Genomic DNA, 24,603 nt, shown 5'->3' with positions numbered 1-24,603 from the left:
CTTACCCTATCTCTAAGGCTGAGCCCGGCCACCCTACGGAGGAAACTCATTTCGGCCGCTTGTACCCGCGACCTTGTCCTTTCGGTCACGACCCAGATTTCGTGACCATAGGTGAGGGTAGGAACGTAGACCGACCAGTAAATTGAGAGCTTTGCCTTCCGGCTCAGCTCTCTCTTCACCAAGATGGTCCGGTGCAGCGCCTGCTTTACTGCTGCAGCCGCACCAATCCGCCTGTCGATCTCCCGCTCCATCTTACCCTCACTCGTGAACAAGACCCCGAGATACTTAAACTCCTTCACTTGAGGTAGGCACTCCGTCCCCACCTGGAGGGAGCAATCCACTGGTTTCCGGCAGAGCACCATGGCCTCGGATTTGGAGGTGCTAACTCTCATCCCCGCCGCTTCACACTCGGCTGCAAACCGCCCCAATGAATGCTGGAGGTCACGATCCGAGGCCAACAGGACCACATCATCTGCAAATAGCAGAGAGGTGGGAACGTCTGGCGGAGGACCCTGTCCGGGAGATCTTTAACTCCCACCTTCGGAAGAACTTCTCACACATCCCGAGGGAGGTTGGGAACATGGAATCCGAATGGACCATGTTCAAAGCCTCTATTGTGGACGCGGCCGCTAGGAGCTGTGGCCGGAAGGTCATCGGTGCCTGTCGTGGCGGCAACCCGAGAACCCGGTGGTGGACACCGGAGGTGAGGGAAGCCGTCAAGCTGAAGAAGGAGGCCTTCAGGGCCTGTTTGGCCCAGGGGTCTCCTGAAGCAGCTGAGAGGTACCGGCAGGCCAGAAGGACTGCAGCTGCAGTGGTCGCGGGTGCTAAAACTCGGGCATGGGAGGAGTTCGGGGAGGCCATGGAGAAGGACTTTCGGTTGGCCTCAAGGAGGTTCTGGCAAACCATCCGACGGCTCAGGAAGGGAAAGCAGGGCCTACCCCAGGCTGTTCTCAGCAGGGGGGGGGAACTGTTGACCCGGACGGGGGACATCGTCGGGCGGTGGAAAGAACACTTTGAGGAACTCCTAAACCCGACCAACATGTCCTCTGCAGAGGAGGCAGCGCCTGAAGACCTGGGGGGCTCACCCATATCCCTGGCAGAGGTCGCTAAGGTAGTCAAAAAGCTCCTTGGTGGCAAGGCGCCGGGGGTGGATGAGATCCGCCCTGAGATGCTGAAGGCGCTGGACACTGTTGGGCTGTCTTGGCTGACACGCCTCTTCAGTGTCGCATGGGGGTCGGGATCAGTGCCCATGGACTGGCAGACTGGGGTGGTGGTTCCCATTTTCAAAAAGGGGACCGGAGAGTGTGCTCGAATTATCGGGGTATCACACTACTCAGCCTCCCGGGGAAAGCTTATGCCAGGGTGCTGGAAAGGAGGCTCCGACCGTTTGTCGAACCTCGGATTCAAGAGGAGCAGTGCGGATTCCGTCCCGGCCGTGGAACAGTGGACCAACTCTTCACCCTCGCAAGACTACTGGAGGGATTCTGGGAGTTTGCCCAACCAGTCTACATGTGCTTTGTGGACTTGGAGAAGGCTTTCGACCGGGTCCCTCGGGGGTTCTTGCGGGGGGTGCTGCGGGAGTATGGGGTGCCGGACCCGTTACAACGGGCGATCCGGTCTCTGTACGACTGCAGTAGGAGCTGTGTCCGCATTCTCGGCAATAAGTCAGACACGTTCCCGGTGGGTGTTGGCCTCCACCAGGGCTGCCCTTTGTCACCGGTCCTGTTCGTGACTTTCATGGACAGGATTTCTAGGCGCAGCCGGGAGGTGGAGAACGAAGCAATTTTCCCTTTTTTTTTAAAGAACATCAACTTCCTAGTGCAAACAGTCCCATATAATCATTAGGTCCTAAATGTTGTCCTAAATGAGTTATTTTGGTGCTGCCTGTCATGTGGACTAGCCCAAGACAGAGCAGTTGGGAGGTGCTTGCTCTATGGGCCCGTGGATGTGGAACATTTTAAATTCAGAAGTTCAACTTTTCTTGCTTCATGCACCACTTAGCCACTTAAATAGGAATGAATAAGGCCCCACCTCCAACTCTGAATCCAGTTCTCTTTATACATCTATGGTGTCAACCCCGACTTTTGGCCAGAAAAATAACACTTGAAAAAAAATCTACGTGCATGTGCAAAACATAATCAACAAGAATTATCCAATAAACAAAACAAAAACAAAAAACAATCCCTTGGTTGGATAGGACAGTACACAGTAACAGAGCCAACAAAAAGCTGCAACTTGTCAATGTTTCCAACAATGGAAGAGCACTCCAACAGACCTGACATCAAAGACATCATCTGTTGGCATTTGGAGAAGCATCTGATTCAATTTGAAAAGTACTTCTCCAAGTCTGACAACTGCTGTTGTGACACCAAATGGATTCAGTTTCCTTTCATTGACTGTGTAACAGAGGGGTCAAGAAGAACAGTGACAGCAAAGGATCCGTTGATTGAATTATCTGCAGTGGCTGTTAGAAAAAGGCAGAAATAAGACGCAGCCCCCCTCTTGTCTGGCGGTGGATCGGCTGCACGTCGGTTACTTGGGCTGACATCAAAAGCAATAAAGTGACTTTGCTGTTTACGACCACACATCTGTGACAGTGGATTCTCCACCCTTGTGTGCACAGAGAACAAATATAATGCCTCCCTTTGGCAAGAAAATAACAAGTCTGGGCCAGATAGAAGAAGAAAAGAAGTAGCATGCAGCTCAGGATGGTCAGATTCCCCACTAGCAGGATAGAAAAAGCTTTTATTTGTTCTATTAATGAACAATATGGATTACTTTTGAGCCAAGTTGGAGGTTGAAAACACCAGTGACAAACCATTCACTGTAAAAGTGAAGCGCTGTTATTTTAAATGGATACAAGCATCACATCAGGCATGCGCACCAGGTCCTATTTTTCAACATAATCCTCACTGACATATCAGAAATGAAATATTTGGAATAGAGCTTGTGCATTCAGATCGACATGAGGAAAATTGGGTATATAAGCTGATTTCCATGGCGTTAAAGTCACAGTCACCCTTAACACCTCCATCATTACGCATGTATTATAATCTGCCTCTGCGATCAAACAGTAAGGATAAACCATCTCCCTAATCCATGCTTATTTTCCTGTCCCACTGTGATGTATATAAGCTCTTTTTCTGCCATCACTGGTAATTATCTGCTGCTGATGAAAGCACCAAAAGGAGTATGGTGGATTATGGAAAAGATGTTGGTAAATATGTAAAGGCTGCAGGGAATGTATAGGCCTGTGAGAGACACATTGATTGATGTGTATTCTATAGGCTTTTGTATGATTTTGCTGAATCGATAATGTGTGTGGTAAAGGATTCCTGTAAAGTAGGGTCGAGAGCGTTTTAACTTTTGTGCATTTAGAGTTCTTGACATTTTCGCCTAAATTACATGTTGGTTGACTTTGGCACTTTTTATTTCCGTACTCATGAAATATTTTATATTTGATGTTTTAAACTGGTGTCTAGCAGTTTATTTCAGGGTGGGGGAAAAAAAGACAAAAATAAAACCTTTAGAAAATATAGTTTGTAATACAAGAGAGGACCTGGGTCAAGTGTGTACTTATATATAAAGACAAAAAACAATGATTCAAAAAGAGAAATGAGGCTCTCAGAATAAAATTCAAAGAGTTCATTATAATTGTCAGTCTTGTCTGAGGATATTTAAAGCTGCACTAATTAATACTTTCATATTAACAATGGATCAAATGACTGTGGAATGTGAAAAGTGTCACTTGTAGTGATGAACCCACAGAGAATCATCACCAGCTCTACAGATGCTCTCAGCTCAGACTGGCCGTAATCAAGCTCGTTTTCTTCAGTTTGTTGTTCATTCTTTCTTGGACATTGCTATTTTATTGAATCCGCTTGAATCAACACAGTTGCCTGAAAAAAATGTTGGCATTGTATATGTAATAGCATATATTGAATGTTAACGTTTCTGAACAAAAAACGCGTTTCATAAATACATTTGTCACATAGTTAATGATGTCTAATGATTGGTTAAGTTTAGGCATCAAACTAAACATTGCACAAAAAGTAAGAATATTTGTGTTTGGTAGATTATTTCTTTGTTGTAACAATGCTTCTTGGCAATAAATCTTATACTGTGAAGAACTTATACAGAGAAGATTTGGCAAATTTTTCATGGGCGCAACCCACATACTCAGCTCTGCTGCTCATCCCACAAATGCATGTTCCTTACAAATGTGGCACCACTTAAAAGGGAAATAAACAGGCTTTCCAACGGTATAAGATGTATTGCCAAGAAGCATTGTTACAACAAAGAAATAATCTACCAAACACAAACTTCCTTACTTTTTGTGCTATGTTTACTTGGTTAATAAGGTCAGAAAAAAGTGAATGATTTGCGTTAAAACAATAACCTAACAATGTAACCACAGTAACATGGAACAAGCGTGAATAAATAACACGCGTCCTTAATAGACTATTGTACATAACGTGGACGTGAACAGTGGTCTCCTGGGTGAAACTTCTGTTTGTTTGACCCATTCACCAGCCCTGAGCGTACTTTCTTGCTTGTTGTACTCGTTATTATACCTTGTGACTTTAATACAATGTAACTTTCAATGACGGTCGCTCTATATACTACATCACCTGCTTTGACCGGATGCAAAAACAGCCACATTCAATTATCCATGGTTTGCAGAAATGTACAATGCCAACATTTCTCTCTTGAATGCATCTCCTTGGTTTCATACTGATCAGTAGGCCTCCTCTCCTACTTTACAAGTCCAATGGCAGGAACTGCAGGTAGTACCAAGTTGCCCAAGTGAATTCCAGCTGATGTAGATTAAAAGACTTCGAAGAAACAGCACATCTCTTCTTGCAGTTAAATCAGAACTAAACTGCTGTTCTGGTCTTTACACCAAAACAGATCGTTGGCATTGTTCTACAGCACTACGTTTCTTTGGCTTCTAACACAAAGTTGGTTTCCAGAGAGCCGGTGGTCATTTTTGACTTCCAGTTGAACTTTGAGAAACATCTTCAAGTTAGTTTTTGAGTCCTGTTATTTTCCACTTTAGAAACCCTGCCAAACTGTGTCCTTTCTTATCTTTCCAACAAATGATCATTCATTTGTGTTTCTTTGTGTCTATTATAATGCACTGTCTATCCATTATCTTCCACTTATCCAGGGCTGGGTCACAGGGGCAGCAGGCTAAGTGGGGTATCTAGACTACATTCTCTCCCACCACGTTTTCCAGCTGTTCGTGGGGGACCCCGAGGTATTGCCAGGCTCGATGAGATATATAAACCTGTGTTCTGGGTCTACCACGGGGCCTCTTACCAGTTGGACATACCTGAAAAACCTCTACATGGAGGAGTCTAAGAAGCATCCTGATCAGAACCACCTCAGATAACCACTCTTGAACTGAAGGAGCAGCGGCTCTATTCTGGGCTTCCTGCGGACGTCTGAGCTTTGTCTTCCAGTTGGAAACGGTCGGAACATGGCTTCAGACTGCAAAGCATTGTATTAAAGAAGCCATATCATATCTACACATTCTGAATTCTGCTGCATGATTAAAAATAGAGACAGGGTTCAACGGGTTTCCCTAGTGCTGACTTTTTTTTAACACTGGTTACATTTTGGATTAAGTATAAAATCCTCTCAGGTCATCTGAACAATGGCCCCTGGTTGTGCCAAGTTCACCGTTCAAGATTCATGGTGACCAAGCATTTTCCGTCCTGGGCCCTGTTCCTCGTACGTGGTTAACTGAGTTAGCCGGATAATTTTCAGGATGAGATTACATAAGTGAGGCTTTTCGGTTCCTCGAAGCAAGTTTGGAAAAATCACCATAGCAACACATCCATAAGCCTGAACCTGCTCCAGAGCAGGCTTGAGCTGGATCCGCTGGATAAGCTGCCACTCCCCCGGAAACAAGTGTCAGCTCCCTTCCTCAGAGATCCATCGATGAGGAAGCGATATTAGTCAGATTAGCGTTTTATAGGGAGAGAGTTCTTCGAGATCGCCAAGATCCGTTATCACATCATGATGACTTCCTGTACGAGCGATCGATTCTGCCGACAAGGAATCATTTATTTAAAGACCTTCTCGAGCCGTACATTGAACACCACACGCCATCTACTGTCTCACAGACTGTATCACAGCCTCGCGCTTTTTTGCGAGTGGTTCATGTTTGTACAGTGTCGGTGATGCGGAGAACATCGGGAAAGCCGCTGCATGCCGTGTTGTTCGTAAAGTTTATTTGGCGATTAAGAAACTAATGGATGTGTTCATTACATCACCATGGCACATGTTGTATCGACTCACCATTCTGAATAATGTTTGTGTGCTTAGTGTTTACTTGCTCCCGTGTCCTCTTGATGGCTGGTTGAACTACATGATGGTTGAAAGCACTCATAATGATATGACAGTATTATTAGTACACCATAGATATCATTGTTGTAGAACATGATTAAGGTGGACTCATGATAAGAATAGAGAGAATTACACACAATTTATTTTTACTGCTTATTATGAATAATACACACACACTGATCCGCCCATACACAGATTCACACACACATATTCAAACTCCTATTCTATATGATAATCTACACATACATGTATATACACATATATATATATAGTACATGATACATAAGTGCATACACCTACATATATCCTCATAAGTATCTATTAATTGGTATCAGTTAGATATTCTTTGGGCTTGTTTTTATCTACTTATTCTGAAAGAGTTGATATAATTATTTTCGCTATAGATCTCATTGGATGATGCGTTCCATTAAGCCTACTGCCAGCAGCACATTTAAAGTAATATCATCTGATTGATTGGGGTGATGAGGCTCTTAAAATTAACCGATACATTTTCCCAACACTTGCGCATTTAATGACGTCTGCGATATTTTGCCATGCTTCTCGTCTAGCCCTCGCAGTGTTAGATTTCGTCATTATTATGGTCTTGAATTCCTCATATGCGTTCATGATCATCTCCTGCTCGTCAGCGGAGTAAAAAGAGGCTCTTTCTTTGCGTTTATTTGCCGTTGTACTGTTAGAAAATCATGGTTTCGGTGATCGACGCTTCCCCCTTTTGAAGTAGGACGGACACGCGCAACGATTCTGTTGTCTGACATCTGGTTCAAATTAACGAGACTGTTTGAGCGCGGATCAGCCTTTGAGGAACCGAGATAGCCTGATGTCAATCATCAGGTTAATTTAAGCTGGATAATAGGACATTTGATCGACTTAGTTCAACCACGTATGAGGAATAGGGCCCTGACTCATGGGCTGCAGTTGAATAGTCAAAAGATGACTTCTCGTGTATTTTTCCAACCACTTTTTCTTGACCAGAAAGGAAAACATCATGTCAAGGAAAGAGAAAAGACAACTGCGACCCCATTGCACTTTTGGCAAAATCTGCTATATTTCTTCACTTATTTACTTTATTTCTTACACATAAAAAAGAGGAAGGTGACAGTGCTGCACAGTTCAAGTAAGAATTCCGATCCAAAACAGAATCACACCTCCTAAGAAGGTTGTTTTCAATTCATCAATAAACAGCGACGGCGGATGTTATTGATGGCCAAATGGTGCGTCACTTTAAATGTTGCTGCTGCAAGGCATTGTGGGACAAAATGATCCCCTTTCCTTTGGCAAAGGTCCAGTGTAGCCTATGCTAAAGGAGATAAGAAAGGAAGCATTGAAGCATCTTTCCTTAGCATTTAGAGCTTTTATCACAGCTGCCACTTAGATATTTCCAGGTCATTTCACTCAGTTAGGAACCTCCCTCAGCAAAACAAGCCTATTCAACGCATTGCCCTACAGCACCAGAGCATCAGCAGGATGAATTTCATAACTGCTTGTACTAGGCCTGCTTTTTTTTGTTGGGTGGAGGTTTGTTGCTCGGCATTGTCAGGCTGTTGCTCCATTTTCTCTCTGACATGTTTAATTCTGAACACAACAAGAACAATATTTTGTCTAAAATGTTGGATAGCAGGAGATATTGGCAGCCAGACAAATAAGATGATATCATGACAATGTAAGACGTCCTTTAGGACTGGAGGGTAGATGTATGTTGAGAGAACAGTCCAGTCACTGTGTGGAGGCTGATCAGAGGGAACTGGATGCTCGTAGCAGAAGTGTAAAGAGCAGCACAGCACGTTGGACCATATCGTCTCTCATTGCAGATTTCAATGTGTAAAAACAATAACTAAGGAAACAATACTTACTCCTGAAACACAAGAAGACGTTTTAGAGTATGGTGCCAATAATCTGACTTGTGTATATTCATGTGAGCTCTCAGTATCACTGAAATGAGTCACTAAGCTAACTCTTAGCTGTTAGCTCTCCTTCCCCTTTTTTGAATGCAAGCACTTCCCAGCTTTGTGAGTCGCCTGTGTTCATGTCCTACAGTCGGGCCAACATACAGTACGGAGCTGTGGAGATCCACATGGGACAGTAAGAGAGGATTTGTTCTGCATGCATGTATGAATTTCTTCCAGATATTTCCCCAAAGGCTCCCCTCCCCGTATCCTTATTGCATCACATCTCCCATATGTTTTTTCCATCTGCTCGTCCCTTCGTCCCTCCCTCCGTCATCTCATTCCTCTGTGGCACATGAATGGGCTGAACATGTGCTGGATCCGATAAACAGTGGCATTTAAAAGGTCCGCATCAGGGTTTTTCTGGCATGTTAGAAAGGAGAATTCAGAGGAAAGGAGCGGTACGGTTTGAAGAAATGGAGAAAAGACAAAAAGCAGCTTCATCTGTTCAGATTTATATTGGTTTGAATATGTGCACATGTGCTTTTCTAAATATGTTTTACTGACTGAACCTATTTGAAATCATGATCATGCAGAGTTCAAATTACAGAGGGGGTCGGGGGGTTCTGACTTCTTAAAGAAGAATTGGACCTCCTAAAAAGAGATAAAAACAACAGCTCGTGGGGTCCACTCTTTTACATTCACTTCTTACCTGTAACCATATTACAGTTAACAGTTGTTAACCTTCGTTAAGAACGTCTCGTCTGCCTGGTTAACTATAAAAGTGAGGCTGGTCACATCTTGCATTCGTAGCAATCCCTACGAAGAAGTACCTCGCCTTGATTTGTAGATATCCCCAAAAAATAGTTTTGTACGTTATCCACGTCATCATGAACGAGGAAGTATAAAGACCGCTGAAGCTCAACAGGGCGGGCTGGAGGCCAGGTGGATGGGTCCAACAAACAGCAAACTTAGAAGACAACAAGAAGTCAACGTTGATTTTTTGTCATGTAACTTTCATAATTAGTTACAACACTTCCGCGGTCAACGTAGCATAAACCAGTTTCCTGTGAAGACGGAAGTTTATTTTGAAAAGAACGTAAGCTTGGAACGAGCGGAAATTGACCTGTGGCTGGTATAATGAATTTGATTTGTCATCATCTAAAGACTGCAGACATTACATTACATAATGTTAATTTCACTGATGTGCCTGTGGTGTGCAGGGTGCGAGGACTGGCTCCTAATTAACAATTAAAGCAGCTTGGTGCATTTCCCCTCTTGGCCAATCAAGGTGTGACGACGTCCTGTCTTTCGGGCTTTAGCGGGAAGAGAATTGCACACCCTGGGTGTTCTGATCCTTCCTTCACTTAATGCAGACCTCATTTCAGCAGATATTGTCAAACATAAAGTCTCTCTAGGCCCTTTTGAGAATTCTCCTCTGTCTTAACTTTTCTAATTGAGGGTGATTTTAGGTGTCCTGAAACCTAGCTGGAGTGAATATTAAAGAAGTTAGTGCTATTTGTGCAACAGTTTGTGCTTGCTATATGATAACCTAATCCACAAAGGCTTTATTTTGTTATCTTATTCATTGGTTTATTTCCATTGAAACCCTCATTATAACACATGTCCTCATCAAAGAGGCAGTTGTCTATTATTGCAGAGTGTAGACTTTACTTAAGGCATTTTTTTCATTGTTAGGGCACTTTGTTGATTTGTTTCTCCAAGTAAACATTGGTTTGTTATGTGGTTTGGAACCAGTTCTCAGGCTTCTTCCTGATCATCTGTAAACTGGGGAATCAGTGCCACCACATTGTATAATTCACACATATGAAATCAGGCCATGGTGCAGACCAAAAAGCACAGCAATGATAGAGTTGGAGGAGTGTCATAATAGCACAAAAGGCGAACCAAATTAAAATTGTGCAAATCCAAACACAAATCACATCTTTGAAAGAGTGAAAATCGTCTATGTGACCTTCACATTTCAAAACGCATTATGTCTGTATTTCATGTTGAGTCATCATCATAACCCAATGAGTCATCTCAGCGCTTTTAGTTTTCAAGGAAAACCAACAATAAATGTGTGTGTGTGTGTGTGTGTGTGTGTGTCTATCAAAAGCCTGGTACATCTTATTCCTCCACCTTTACCCATCAACACATGAATGCATCAATAATAATAAACCATTGATATAGGCATAGCATAAATATTTTATATGAAATAGGCCATTCTCCTAATGACTATACTTTGATACTTTTAAGTTTATTAAAGATATTATAGTTAAATCATAAACCCATTTCACTCACTCATGACACTCACAAAAAATGGCAAACGAGACGGGCTCCAGGTTTCAGGTCAGGTGGGTTGCCATCGTCCCAGGTTCCGCACTGAGGAATGTTAACCGTCGTGCTGGGAACGGGGCTCCGTCACTGCTGGAGCCACAAGCCACTTTCACCAGCCAGCCTGCTCACCATTTGAGTGTCGGAATATTTTCTGTCCATTATAAGACTGTGGTGATACAAAATAGACTTTGGCGGGCCGCCACAGCCAAGGAAATTAATGGGAAACACTGACTTCTTCTTCTTGTTCAGTGCCACTGCTAATAAAAACACTGTCTGTCCTTGGGTTGTAAGCTATATTTCCCAGCAGCAGCTGTTTGTCTTCATTTGCTCGTCATGCTTTTGTCAGCTGTCACCAGCCTGCCGACACCAGGTTAAAAGGATAAAGGAACTTTTCTGATGAGTTTCCTATATCTTCAACCTTTTTTTTTTTCCTTCCTAAAATTAATGAATAATTCAACATCATTTGAAAATCGTTTTTGACGGCAAGAAGGGAAGACTAATTCCATCCTATCATCCATAAGGATTGTTAGACAATTAGAAAATATTATTAGTACTGAGAAATACTTTCAGCTAATTGGCTGGTCTGGAGGTGTAAGTTGGACTTTGAGCAATCACAAAGCTGATGGAAATAAAGCCACACATTAGTATAGTCGCACAGTATTTGACTTTTTTTAGAAGAGAAATGTTGAGAATGTGACACCGGTGCGGTGCAACACGAGGCCAGTGTTCCGGCAGCACAATGCAGTAATGCAGCAGCTTTTAGTGATTAAAGGAAGCCTGCCTAACATGACTGATGTCTGTAGTGGAGTCCGACAGCGAGCGCTCCACAGTCCACTGGTCGAAAACTCTTTCACGAGTCGGCGCATGCTTGCACACAAATGGCAGCCTCCTGCTGTGAACTTGTGTTCACCGCAAACCATTTGGAAACCATTACAATCATGCCGGCGTGTGTGTGTGCACACGCGGGGCCAGCGGGGCTGATGAGAGCAGTTACCGGTACTACGCCTGGTGCATCATATTGACTCCAGATGCGGTTATCTCAGCAAGAGTGTCGGAGGAGGCCGCGGCCAGGCAGTGATGGAGGGGCGGAGAGGCAGACAGTAAGGTCACTCAGAGAGCACGGCAGCCAATGGATTTTATGCTCCCTTACTGTTATACCTGCTGGATTTATAAACTCACTTGTTAAGAGAGGTAAAGCTCACAGTGGCTTGAGTGCATTTTTGGTCAAAGTGCGCCGGCTAGATGTTTTATGTAATGGTCATTTGTATTCTGACCGCAGGCCTCAGCTGATCCCTGTTTTTGCTGCCAGGCTTGGTCGAGGGCAGCCTCGCATCATGTCAGCTTACCTGTTCTTAATTCATCTCACTTTTACAGACACGTCATGCCGTCTTTGTAATATATCCCAGGTCATATAAATCCAGCAGCCTAGCCATTTATGCACTCCGGGCGGTATTTGAGGAATGAAATGCAGATATGAATTTTTAAACAGCACACACATGCGTCGAGTCGCCAACTGCATCTCTGATTCTGTGTGCCTTTTATTTTTTTGCCCGATCCACCAGCATTTATATTGTCAAGGTGTTGCTTTCTGATATTCCAGATTTGCAAATATTTCTTTCCACTCACAGACGGAATTAAATTGATTCAAATACATGATTGCAAACTCACTGGGCACTGTCTGAGAGGATCACAACAGTTACCTTTTCTCCGTTGTTTCCGTATATTCAAACATAATCCCACACCAAACAGAATTACCAGTGGACAGGGCTGTAAAGACTTATGGCAAACAATAGTGGTCGGATTAGCTGGATGAAAAAAGAGATCAAACACCGGGAAGAAGTGAATCCACCTCTCCAGAACAATGGGGATTTGGGGTTTGAACCCAAAAGGGGAAATCACTAATGTATTTCAAAATTGAAAAACATGGAAATGAGGCTCTTTGTCCTCCATGTGTGACATAGCCTTCAGTTACTACAATAGGAGGCTGTGTTCCGTTTCTATGCTTTCTGATTCTATGGAGTTCAAAGCAGCCTCAGGGTATGCTTTTTTAATGTTGCTGCATAAATGACTTCCACCAGCGAAAGCACATTATGTTTTCACCTCTGACTTGTTTGTGTGGTTTTCCTGTGAGTATCTACAGATTGGATTGATGGGTGGTCAGATCAGGAGGTGGTGCTGATCTGGATGTTTGATGTGAAGCATTGCTGATTTACATCATCATAACGATTCAGTTTATAGTTACGGGCTCAGCTATTAAATGGTCTTACCATTTAATTCTCTTGACAGAGAATGAAACACGGAAGACTCAGTGGAGTGCAGTTCTGCTCTACCAGGTGCGTCTCCATCTCCCTCCCAAACAAAGAAGAGTTGAATCTCACTCAGTTGTTCTCCCGGCTCCCTTACAGTCAAGATGATACAAAGGAATATTCTATATGTACATATTCTATATTCAGATATCTATACTTGACCTATTGGAACCATTATTATATTGCATAACTTCGATTGATTTTGATGTTAGTTTGGGTTATCCAGAGGGGACAGTCCTGTCTCAGTGAAGAAGGTGAACACATGTAGGTCACACAGGGTTGAACGTGAAAATAACTACACACGAGTACACAAGAGCTATTGGTCAGATGATATCTGTCTGGGGATCAGTGGCATTGAACTAAAATCAGTCCACTAGTTAAACTATCTAGTTACCTGAATCTCGCTTCGCATGGATTCAGCTGCCTGTCCGGTTTACTCAAGTTGTTGACATAATCACTGTGTTGAGGAGGCAATTTGTGGTAACAACAAGATCTCCGTCTTCACTACATCACCACCCACACACACGCAAACACAAGCAGCGACGGGGATCAGATGAGCACGTCGCTAAAGGCGTAGTGCAGTATCTTTGCCGCGCAAAGGTAGAAAATACCTCAACGGTACGGCCATGACTCTGGATCAGCATGGAACCCTTCAGCTCAGTCCTCATCCAACCCAGGAGAGGTGATTCTAAAAACGTACCCTGCCGTTCAAATGAAAGAGGAATGGCTTTGCTGGGACATTGTATTGCAATAAACCTCAAAGATGCTTTTTAAATGACAGAAGGGCTATACAACAAATTACTTCTGCTGCTCATATCTTAAAATCTCATCCGAAAAATTATTTTCTTCAGGTTTTTTTCAGAGCCTTTGTGGATCACAATCCAAAATACCGAAATCAGACCAAGAATATGCAAAAGAATATTAAATATCACTAGATAATCATGTGTTATTATGTCCCACGCTGACTCATTTTGCATTTAAAAAAACTGCAGCCAAAATGCCGTACAGAGCGATGACCCGTTGCTTCCACAGCAAATGTTTAGCTCACGCTCATGCTCCACCATCACTCTCCTCCTCTCTGTGTATCTTCACTCTACGACTCGAATCAACAACATCACAAGTGCAGCAAATCCCATCAGCAACACGCATTCTTTTTGTCACGGAGAGGTGTGCATATTTTGTTTCCGTCTCTGTGTTTGTGCATAATTATGACTTGGCAGCGCGTCATTTATAATCTGAGAGGAGAATCATTTACCACTTGTTGTGGACTCTCTACTGCCGTGTTTCTTCTTTTGTTTCTCTCTCTAATCCATCTCCTGTGCTGCAATGAGCACACATGTAACAAGATGAAAATGATTTTCTTCCTAATCAAATTAGATTTGATGAAAACATCAGATTGATCAGGCTATTCTCTTAAGTTCTTTAGCTAACTATACATTACTGTTTTATTATAGTCTCATTTCTCCGTAATAACTACTGCAATATCGATAGGGCTGCTACACATCAATCACATCTTACCAAATTAATTCAGACATTTTGCTTGTTTTGTTTCATCTTTGATGAATAATACAAAAATGATCCTATTGTTTGTATTTTGTACCTTCATTTTTGGTGTAAATAAACTAAACTCAATCCCAATCTGTCGACCCAGATCCAGAAAGTGTAACCCTGGGTTGGTCCCCAAATGAAGGTTGTAGCTGAGAAATGATTTATGATGCTTTGGAATAGAATATGTCAGAATATCACAATATGAATAGTGGCTGAATTAAGTAGATTAGAATAGACATGATCAGATTGGGGGATTAACACAATACATTGAATAGTGTAATTAAAATAACTATTAACTTAATTTACCTATTAACTTAGTAACTATTCCGTAGAGAACAAAACAAGACAATCACATTGTTGGTGGATTTACAAAAGATTATTATTAAGGGGATTATCAGCATTTATTTTAAAATACATTTTACAATAAAGGATACACTACCATAGCTCTGCGGAATTTTACAACACGAGGCGCCGACTAACACAATGCTAGGGCAACCATTATTACAAAATGTTACATTTAAATTACGTTCACTGAAAAAACATTGTGAAAGGGTTAAAGTTTGAAGACGAAAACATGGACTCCCAGACTGGACAACACCGTGGTAGTTGACCTGTCAATCATCGTGTAGCCCCGCCCTAAAGCATCCCCTGCTTTATGGTCTGTTTGACTCTAAATGGACCATCATTTACTAAATGAACATCATGCTGTATTGAAGACTTGAAACTAGAGATTGAGACCATAAACTCATGTTTACAGTGTTTACTGAGGGAACACATCAACCAGAGGCCGGACATTTGGAAGAATGCAAGTTTAAGGCACTTCCCCATTGGCTTCATGTTCAGACTCGGAGGTTACCGCCTGCTTCTGCAACGTTATTTTTAAATTAAAACAGCGATCTGTTCACTTGGCATTCTTATTTTCATCCAACAGATCCAACAACTCTTTTACTTCTTCATGCATGCAGCTTATATTTGCAAACACATTTGAATAAATTCCAAGAAATTGTGCTCATTTCCTCTAAGTTTCCAGGAGACCAGCTGATTCCCAAGCCGCATCGCTGACACAGCCTCCCATTCAAACTGCAGCACTGCAGGACAAACACACACACACACACACACACACACACACACACACACACACACACACACACACACACACACACACACAGCCAGCTTTCATTTTCAAACAGCCTTCCATGATAAGAAATGTGGGTAACAATGAGATGTCTGCATCAATAGCCCCACTTCAGCCCAACATCCAAGAGTCACGTGGGATCAAACCCACATCAAAGCCGGGCCGGCGCCACTATGAAAGCCCAGTAACAATGGGACAATAATTAAAGCCACATGGATATGGAACTATCCCCCTGTCACACACACATCTCTCTTCCTCGTTGTCATAGAAATAGAAAAAAGCACCGTTTGATGTCTGCCGTGACAATACACCAACCCATCCAAATCGTGAAGTGCAGATACCTGCCACACAATATGTAAGCAAGTCATTTCCGTCCATTGTGAATGCTGTAAACACATTTAGACGCTCTCATCCACTAAGCAGGAGATCATTATTCTGGGCAAAGGGAGCTGTCATAGCCAGCAGTAATGCAAGAGCAATACATAACAAAATGCCAAAGCACTTCCAATGTACTGTTTAATGAGGCAATATACAAGAATATGCTTTAGCTGTATTGATTCAGACAATTTTTTTGTATCCATTCATGAATAGTCAGGCTCATTTACTCCATTTATCATGTAATTAATGTCCAGAACGAGCTCATTTTTTATCTCAGTAGTCCTTGATTAATGATATTTTTTTTCTTAATGGGACTGTTTCCTGCTCAGTGTGGAGAAGGATTATTTTAACTGTTAGAGGGAAAGAAGCCAAAATCAAATATGGGGGAGAAAAAAAATCACAAAAAACAGATTATAGGGAGGAAAGCCTGGATAATAATGTCTAATCCAACAGTGCTTCCCAAACATACGAGGCAGTTTGTGATCACCTAAAGGGAGCAGCTCAAGACGAGACACTGCAGGCTAAAACCTGTTTTTATCCACACGTCAATTAAGATGTTGGTCTGTTTTGCTTCTAGTGAAAAGAATACATCCAACATACAGTTACCATTAGATAATACCTCATTTGTATATTTAAACATAGCATTAGAAAACTTGTTATCGGAAAAGGAAAAGCAATTGTCTCAAATGAGTAATAAACTGGGGAAGTTTTCATGGTGCTATCTATTAGTTATTTTTTTTTTCACCTGTAGTGTCTTCAAAATATGTCATTTTCCAAAACATGTATTTAATGTCTGTTTTCTCTAAATCTCTAAGCCAGAAATCTCCACTTCAAACTCCAAACAGTTTTATTCCTCTCTATATTCCGAAGGTTTTTACAAAAGGCTTTGTTCATATATCTTTCAGAGCCTGATTTAAACAACATTTATTACTAAAAACATGTTTTTATGGTTGACAGTATTCTCTAATTGATGGGGTGATAAAAAGAGATATCTAAAATTCCCTCAGTAAAAACTGTTCACTCTAATTTGTTAACAAAATGAAACAAATGACTTTTGAACCTGGCTTTATCCAATGCTGACAGTTCTGTTCAATAGATTTATTCAAATGAACACATATTTAATACGACAATGCCTAATTTGCATATTTAAACATGAAATTTCAGAAAACGTGTAATACAAATCATAACTGTCTTCCCCTTAAGATATGTAAAGGTCATTACATTGTGCCTCGTCAGAAAGCACGTCAGTAAAAAGTTCTACCATGAGTGCCCGACATTGTCTTCAGCGCTGCTGCACACGCACGACAATGATGACATAAGGCGCGTAATAGCGCAGATACTTGTTGGATGCCCTTATTCCCTTTGGATGTGCTTTCAACAGAACTCTCACAGTTTATGATGGAAAAGGAAGGGGGGAGGGCGATAGAGGGGGGAGAGAGAGAGAGGGAGAGAAAAGGTCCCTTGTACCTCTTCAGCATCGACCTCCTCCTCGCTGTCAGTGGGTTCCGGCGCTTTCACGAACCACCACTGGATCTCCAAATATACGGACGTGGTTCCGCTCTGGAAAGCGCACGCCATTTCTATGTTTTGCCCCTCTTTAACCGTCATGTTGGAGGGCAGATCTGTGAAGCGACCTGCAGATGAGAGACGGAGAAAAAAAAAGGGGGGGGGGGGGGGGTTTATGACGGGGACAATTGTGTGTGATTTATGCCCATGAATTAATTACTTAAATGGTCTGCTAGTGAATGTAGACATACATGTGGCGGGTTAACTGTGTGTTACTGAAGCCAAGCCTTGATAAAGGTGCGTTCTTGCCGAAGCCTGCCAAAGCTTCTTCATTGGGAATTTGCATAACGCACAGTCGCCCCATGGATACATTATTCACTTAATTCCGAGCAGGATGATAATTCATCGGGTTTTTTAAAGTCATTCTGTGGCCGTTGTCGCGCTCTCTGTGCCCGAGATTAAATACGAAAAATAACTTGACTGTTCGAGAATTGGGGGTCAACAAAAGAAAGCATAAAAGGGGAAACATAAGAAAAAATAAAGGAGTTTGGTTTGGAGGATACTAATAAGCGGGAATGTGGCCCAAAGGAGAGTCGTGGCGACGATAGAAAAAGGAGCGAGGATATTCGCGCATGCAAACTTCCATTCCAAACCATCACTCCAGGTCCAGATTATCTACAGGTTTGTGCGCACTTATCAGACATTTGGGGGATTTCAGCTGTTAGGGGGGAAGGAGTGCACAGAGGCGTTTTAAAAGTGGTAATCTCAGGGTGATGAAGGCTTTCAACAGCGCGGACCGCCGCATGCAGCAGCTGTCCACGGTGCTGAAATCACCGGCTGGTCGCTCACTTTTCATGCACGGAGCCTCTTCAAATAAGTTCGATTTCTTTAATCTATCGTCTGGGATGAAAACCAAATAATGCGAGAGAAAGCACAGCCGCCCGCTCTCCTCCTTCGATGTGAAACGACTTGATTTCAAACAATCACCAGTTGCATTTTTTCGTCATCACCGGGTAAAAAAACCCGCAACCTTCTTCAGCTTTCATTATGAGCTTTGTTTCGCCCCCTCTCTGGTTTTATTACAATCCATCTCACTTCAAACATCTTCCTCCAAATAGCATCCTCTGCTTTTCTAGAAACACTGCGCACTTTGAACACTTTCTACCTCCCGAGCCGCAAGCTCGACATGATGCCACTGTCTTGTTAGGAAAAATATGCATTTTCTTACCTTCGAAGGAGAATCCCAATTGCACACAGAATCCGGCTAAGAAAACAAATCCAACAGAATCGTGAGAGGTCCACATCATTCCAATTTAGAGAGGTTGCTTTTTTTACATCAGCCGAAAGGACGAAAAAGGCGAATGTTTCCCCAAAAATACAAAATGCCAACACACCAGCAAAATCAAACAGTTGCTGGGCGAGTGGGTTTAAACGGAGATTGCCGAAGGTGGAACATGCTGCAAAACTACAGCTTGTCGTTGATGAAGTTCTTTTTTTCAGCCCCTCTCTCTCTCTCTCTGCAGGAGAGACTGTCGACTGCTCGGCTGTGCTTAAGTCTGTAAAAAATAACCGGGCTGCGGTGTTCGTCTGCGCTACCGGAGAGACGTCAGTCTAGTGGATCACTGTGGCATCCTCACGCTCCGCGCACCTCTGCGATTCTAGTGCTCATCCGGCTCCTCGCTGTCACCTTGACCGCTTGATTACAAAAATAATGCGCCGCGCATTGCAGCGTGAAAAAGTAAATGATTGCGTTCATGAGGGGATCTTTATTTATAAAATGATATGAATAAAAAAAACAAGATATGGAGTTTGTTTCCTGTGCTGTACTTTCTCAATGACTGATGCGTTAAAGCCCCCCCCCCCCCCCCCCCCCCCCAGCAAAACTCCACTAAACAGAGACGAGCTGAATTGTCCCCTCTCAAAGCCTTAACATTCTAGATGATAACAAGTGTGCGTATTTACTGAGGTTGTGTCCAACTCTTGAGTGCTTTTGCAGTCTAACCCGTCTTAGGGCTATAAAACAATATTGTAGCATTAGATGGGAGCAAACAGGGAGGGGTGGAGCAGCGGCCCGCCAGGATGGCATGTCCTTAAGATAGAAGAGATGCTGCTGGATTATTATATATGCACGAGTCTTCTGGGCAGACTGAGTACACGGTGCCCCTTGTTGCCACTAATATCTACTCTTAAGAGGAGACTCTTCAGGTGAATAGGGTAAGAATCGCACACTGTTTAATTACACTGAGGCACATTTTTTACTGGAATACTCTGTTAAAATTTGAAAGTGATGCAAATCGTATTAAATATGGGCTGGTTTGCATACATTTCCAGAACAAAATGTGAACATTGGATTCAGTTCAATATTCTTATTTCATTTTGTTCACATATTGCAGTCAAAGGTGTTTACAGAGGGAACTTTGGACATCTTGTTGGATCACTCCATAAATGAGAAAACACTGTCAACCATAAAAAACATTTTCACCATGTTTTTAGTCATAAGATATTATACAAATGAGACCATGAAATTAATAATGCACAAACCCTTCTTTAAAAACGCCAAAGATATGTATTGTACAAGTATACACATTTTAAAGATAGATACACCATGAAACTTCCTTTTCTTTGTATTCCAGGATTTCTGAAATGTGATGTCTTGTGACATGAGGCATTATCTAACTGTAACTTTTGGGAGAAATCTACAAACGCAAATACACAAAGTAGAAAAATAAACATCTACATTTGTATTTTGGATGTTTTCTTTCCACTAGTCTGAAAGAAGAAACTATGTTTTCTTTACACCTATAACGCTTAAATAAATTAAGCAATTTCATCGGCCGAAATGAACCACAAGCCTTCAACCTGATGTCGTGTTTTTTTTGTAAATATGCAAGAATGTATTAATGATGCACTAATGTATGAACCGAGCCAGGATTTCAAAGTGCTATCGACAATTTCAAAGTGGAAAACATGACCATAGACTTCATTTATATATTGTATGTATTTTGTATAATACTTCATTTATACTTTACTTTCTATACTTTCAGTTGTTGCCATAGTTGCACCACCAGTCCAACATGTTATTAAAACGGTCTGGGGTTAGGCTTAAAAGATTTGACGGTTTTGTACTCAAATATGTCAGTAAATACTGAGACTATGGGCCGCATTCAGTTTTGTGGTGGTGACTGAAGTCATGTGACCGTAGTGTAGTTCGTTAATAGCATCACGTTAGCTTTTTAATGTGTTAACGCTTCAAAACGCATCAAAGTGATGTTCATTAGTGAAGACTGTCTTCTGAACAAAACGTGTAAGTATTATCAACATGGTTGTTTGCCACAGAGCTTATTTTCTGCTTTTGCTTTAAGTCCAATGATCCCATTGGCTTTTTAGCAAGGGAACCAGTGGGATGCTAACTCCTGGGTTTTCTATAGAAATATGTCATCCCTGCACCACTCTTATTGGAACCTCTGCTATCATAGGGAATCATATTTAAGTTTTCTTAGGGAGGACATTTACAGCCTTTATTTTGAAAGGAGACTTTAGAGAAGTGACAGGAAATAAGGATAAAGTGATAAGGCATGCAAGAAAGATTCCCTTATAGACTCAAACCAGGATGTTTAGATCACATGATCAGCATATTAAAGATTAGGTTCACAGTTTTTCACTAATACTCACGTCTCCGTCTGTACATTTAAAGCCTTATTGTTTGATGGAATTGTTCCTCTTTTCCAAACTGGCTGCAACAATATCCCTTTCGAAAGTGATTTTAATGTAAATGATGGGGACAAAATCCACAATCCTGGAAGTTTATTAATGTCATATTAGTTAATTAACTATGAATTCAATAAAAATGTTATCAATGAATTAAGCCAAATATTAAATGGCAACATCTGAATTTTCATCTAAAAGAAAAAGAAAAAAAAGGCATAAATCCGAACGGCCACATGTGCTGGGCGAAACACACACACACACACCTACACACACACACACACACACACACACACACACACACACTGGCCCCAGAGTGTGTGTGTGTGTGTGTGTGTGTTACACAGCTAAGCAATAGTCACATGTGAGCCAATAATGCTGTTTGTTGTTTTTCAATAGATGCAAGGCAAAGGCTATATTTGGTCAGTTTTAAGGGTTTTTGGCATAAACTCTACAGAAAATCCTAAAACAATTAAAACAACCTCATACTATTTACACGCCATACACTGACCCCTTAAATCTCTGTCCAGTTGTGATCTGTGTATACATGAAGCGTGCTGGGGTCAGATTCTGCCTCTTGTCATGACATGTGAGCAGACATGTGACAGCCAGTGGTTCCTGGTGCATGTCACAGTGCAGGGAGGGCACTCAGAGAGTCACCTTGGAATCCGGTGACTCCTTCAACATGTAGGCAGGAAATGCACAGTGATAGGGTCATTTTCAAGATAATTTGGATTTGGATTGTACAACGATTTAATTTGGTTGTATGACTACATATGATTGGCTACCATGCAGAACAAGCTTGTGAACCTGACCTTCAATTACAAACCTAAACATAATGAAATGTAAATGTTTCCTTTGTGGTTTGGACCAATGAGAAGCAGCCAGGGGATCACACTCCAGAAGAGAACACATGTAAAACCTGTAAAGACAGGAGTGTGAATACACAAGAAACTTATCAGACAGCAGGACATGAGGGCGGGCTCAAACTCTGCTATACTGTAGCGGATTTTGTTTCACATTTTCAAACCAGCAGATATCGTTAAACACAGAATCATCAGATTATCATTTTTAAAGGAGAAATATCAGTTCTAGAGAAAATAATTGCAAATGCATATTTATTGTATACACGGTTCTTGTTAATAAAAACAATTTACAGTAGTTTCCTAATTCAACACAAAACTGATTATGAAGTTTTTCTACGTGTGTAATGAAATATCCAGTTTGAGTTCAAATGCTTCCATCAATGTGTTTTCTTCGTTTCAGCATATATATAAATATCTATAATCCATCTAAACATCCAGATGTCGTCACATCTGCACAAAGCAGCAGATAGGAAAAGGAGTGGGGCCCGAACGCAGACACACAGGAAGCAAAGGTGGTTTTAATTAAGAAAACGTCCAAAGAAAACTTACACAGGAAGTGAAGTCTGGTGAGTTCAAAAGCAATCAGAAGATACACGAATGAAACAATGAAACAAAAAGCCCAGTAAACAGCTGGAATCCAAAAGTGAGCAACTGAAAAAAAGATCAATGTGACAAGTAACACGGATCGGGTTCTCACACGAGCGATACAGCCAGGAACATAGCAGACAATCAGTCCACCAACAGACCAAAGACTGTAAATACACAGGACAATAATCAACAAGACGCAGCTGGGAGGAGACGAGGGCAGGCTGAAAGCTGATTGGTGGTTGAAACAATGGGAGCAGAGCGAGGCTCAAGAAGCTAATTAAACACAGGTGATACACAGAAAATAGGAGGGAAAACACTAAGGACAGGAAGTCAAACAAATACAGGACATGTCAGGCTTGGATTACAAAATAAAACAGGAAGTGAAAACTGAAGTCCCGAAAAAAACATGACAGTATAAAATGAGAGGAAACCAATGTCTCACAGTAATCATCAGTAAATGGAATGTGAACAGTATGCTGGTTTGTCTGATAATACTAAATTCTGAATACATTTCAATAAAAAATTAATTATAATTGTGCATGTTTCTGTAGTTGTAAATCTCCTCTCTGGGAACCATCAAATATCATTCCAAACAAAAATATTTCATGATCTAGAAAAGATGAAAGAACTCCTTGACAGATTTGGGAGCCCCGCTGTGAAACCAAGAGAGAGCCTCTAGACCATCACATGTTAATCTGATTTGTATCCCAGTGCTGTGATAAAGCGTGTCGTACTTGTTTGATTAAAGCGTTGACTCAGTGTTGGGTTATGAGCAAACAAACCATTACACCACAGTAGAGCCACTGTGTGTCAGATTACGGCTCAAACACTGGCTTTAGTTTCTGTTTCCCTGCTTCAATCCTTCTGTTTCTTCACTGTTTGTTTGTCGAACTCAAGAAGAAAAACAAATGCGTGTGTTGGTTGTTCAAATGCATTAATATGACAGATATTGATGTTTAGCTGACAAGGACCTCTAGCAGCTGCTGTGAACTATGACTCTAGTACCAAAACAAAACCCAAAGCTGAATTAAGACGAGGCATTACAGGCAAAAACATGGATTTTCTTTCCATAACATGTCATTTTTCAGATTAGTGGAAAGAACATTATATTACATTACATTACATTATATTACATTACATTACATTACAGTCATTTAGCAGACACCCAAGTTCCTCGCAGTCCGAGTTGGCGTCACCACGGTATCGTCCATGGTGATGGACAGGTCTCAGTGCAGGCAACCCTTCCCCGGGAGGAACAGTACCTCGGTTTTGTCCAGGTTGAGCTTCAGGTGGTGTGTCGCCATCCACTTTGAGATGTCAGCCAAGCACGCAGCGATGCGTTCCTCCTCTTGAGTGTCACGGGGAAATGACAAGACCAGCTGGGTGTCATCGGCATAACAATGGTAAGAGAAGTCATGTGAGCGAATAACAGAACCCAGAGATGTTGTGTAGAGCGAGAAGAGAAGGGGGCCCAGAACTGAACCTTGCGGAACCCCCGTAGTCAGCAAGCGTGGTTCCGACATGGCCCCCCTCCATGTCACCTGGTAGGATCGACCTGTCAGGTAGGATGCAAACAGGGAGAGTGCAGAGCCTGAGACGCCCATCCCCTCGAGGGTGGAGAGGAGGATCTGGTGGTTCACCGTGTCAAACGCCGCAGATAGGTCCAGGAGAATCAGGACAGAGGAGAGAGAGTTCGCTCTCACGGCGTGAAGCCACCACGATCCAATGAAATGGCCGGGCTCATAAAACACAGGGTGTGCTTATATTGATATTAGTTTGTACAGTATGTCTTTATGTCTTCTTGTAAACATAAAGAGACATTTTTTCTGTAGTGTATACTCTCTCTGTAGACACTGTCATGATTGTCAAGAGGACAATTAACATATTAACGAATGATTGCTTATTTTGGTATTGTCTATTTTCTTTTTTTATCTATTAGTATTCGTCAATACTCACTTGTTTTTAATTTAATT

General features: G+C 42.0%; 1 protein-coding gene across 1 annotated transcript in view; it reads right to left on the bottom strand.

Moving 5' to 3' along the window:
* The window catches only part of vstm2a (V-set and transmembrane domain containing 2A), a gene marked incomplete at both ends in the record, with an annotated part of 75,937 nt that extends 57,159 nt beyond the window's left edge, over window positions 1–18,778 (bottom strand). The window contains 2 exons of the mRNA XM_079181009.1: window positions 17,433–17,599; window positions 18,700–18,778. Of these exons, the coding sequence (XP_079037135.1) occupies window positions 17,433–17,599; window positions 18,700–18,778 (246 nt within the window). The remainder of the gene's footprint in view (window positions 1–17,432; window positions 17,600–18,699) is intronic.
* Window positions 18,779–24,603: the final 5,825 nt, after the last annotated feature.

The sequence above is a fragment of the Pholis gunnellus genome (genome assembly GCF_910591455.1).
Source record: "Pholis gunnellus genome assembly, chromosome: 20".
In the NCBI taxonomy this organism is placed as follows: domain Eukaryota; kingdom Metazoa; phylum Chordata; class Actinopteri; order Perciformes; family Pholidae; genus Pholis; species Pholis gunnellus.
Note: the sequence above shows the minus strand (reverse complement) of the source record. Positions and strands in the feature narration are given on the sequence as shown.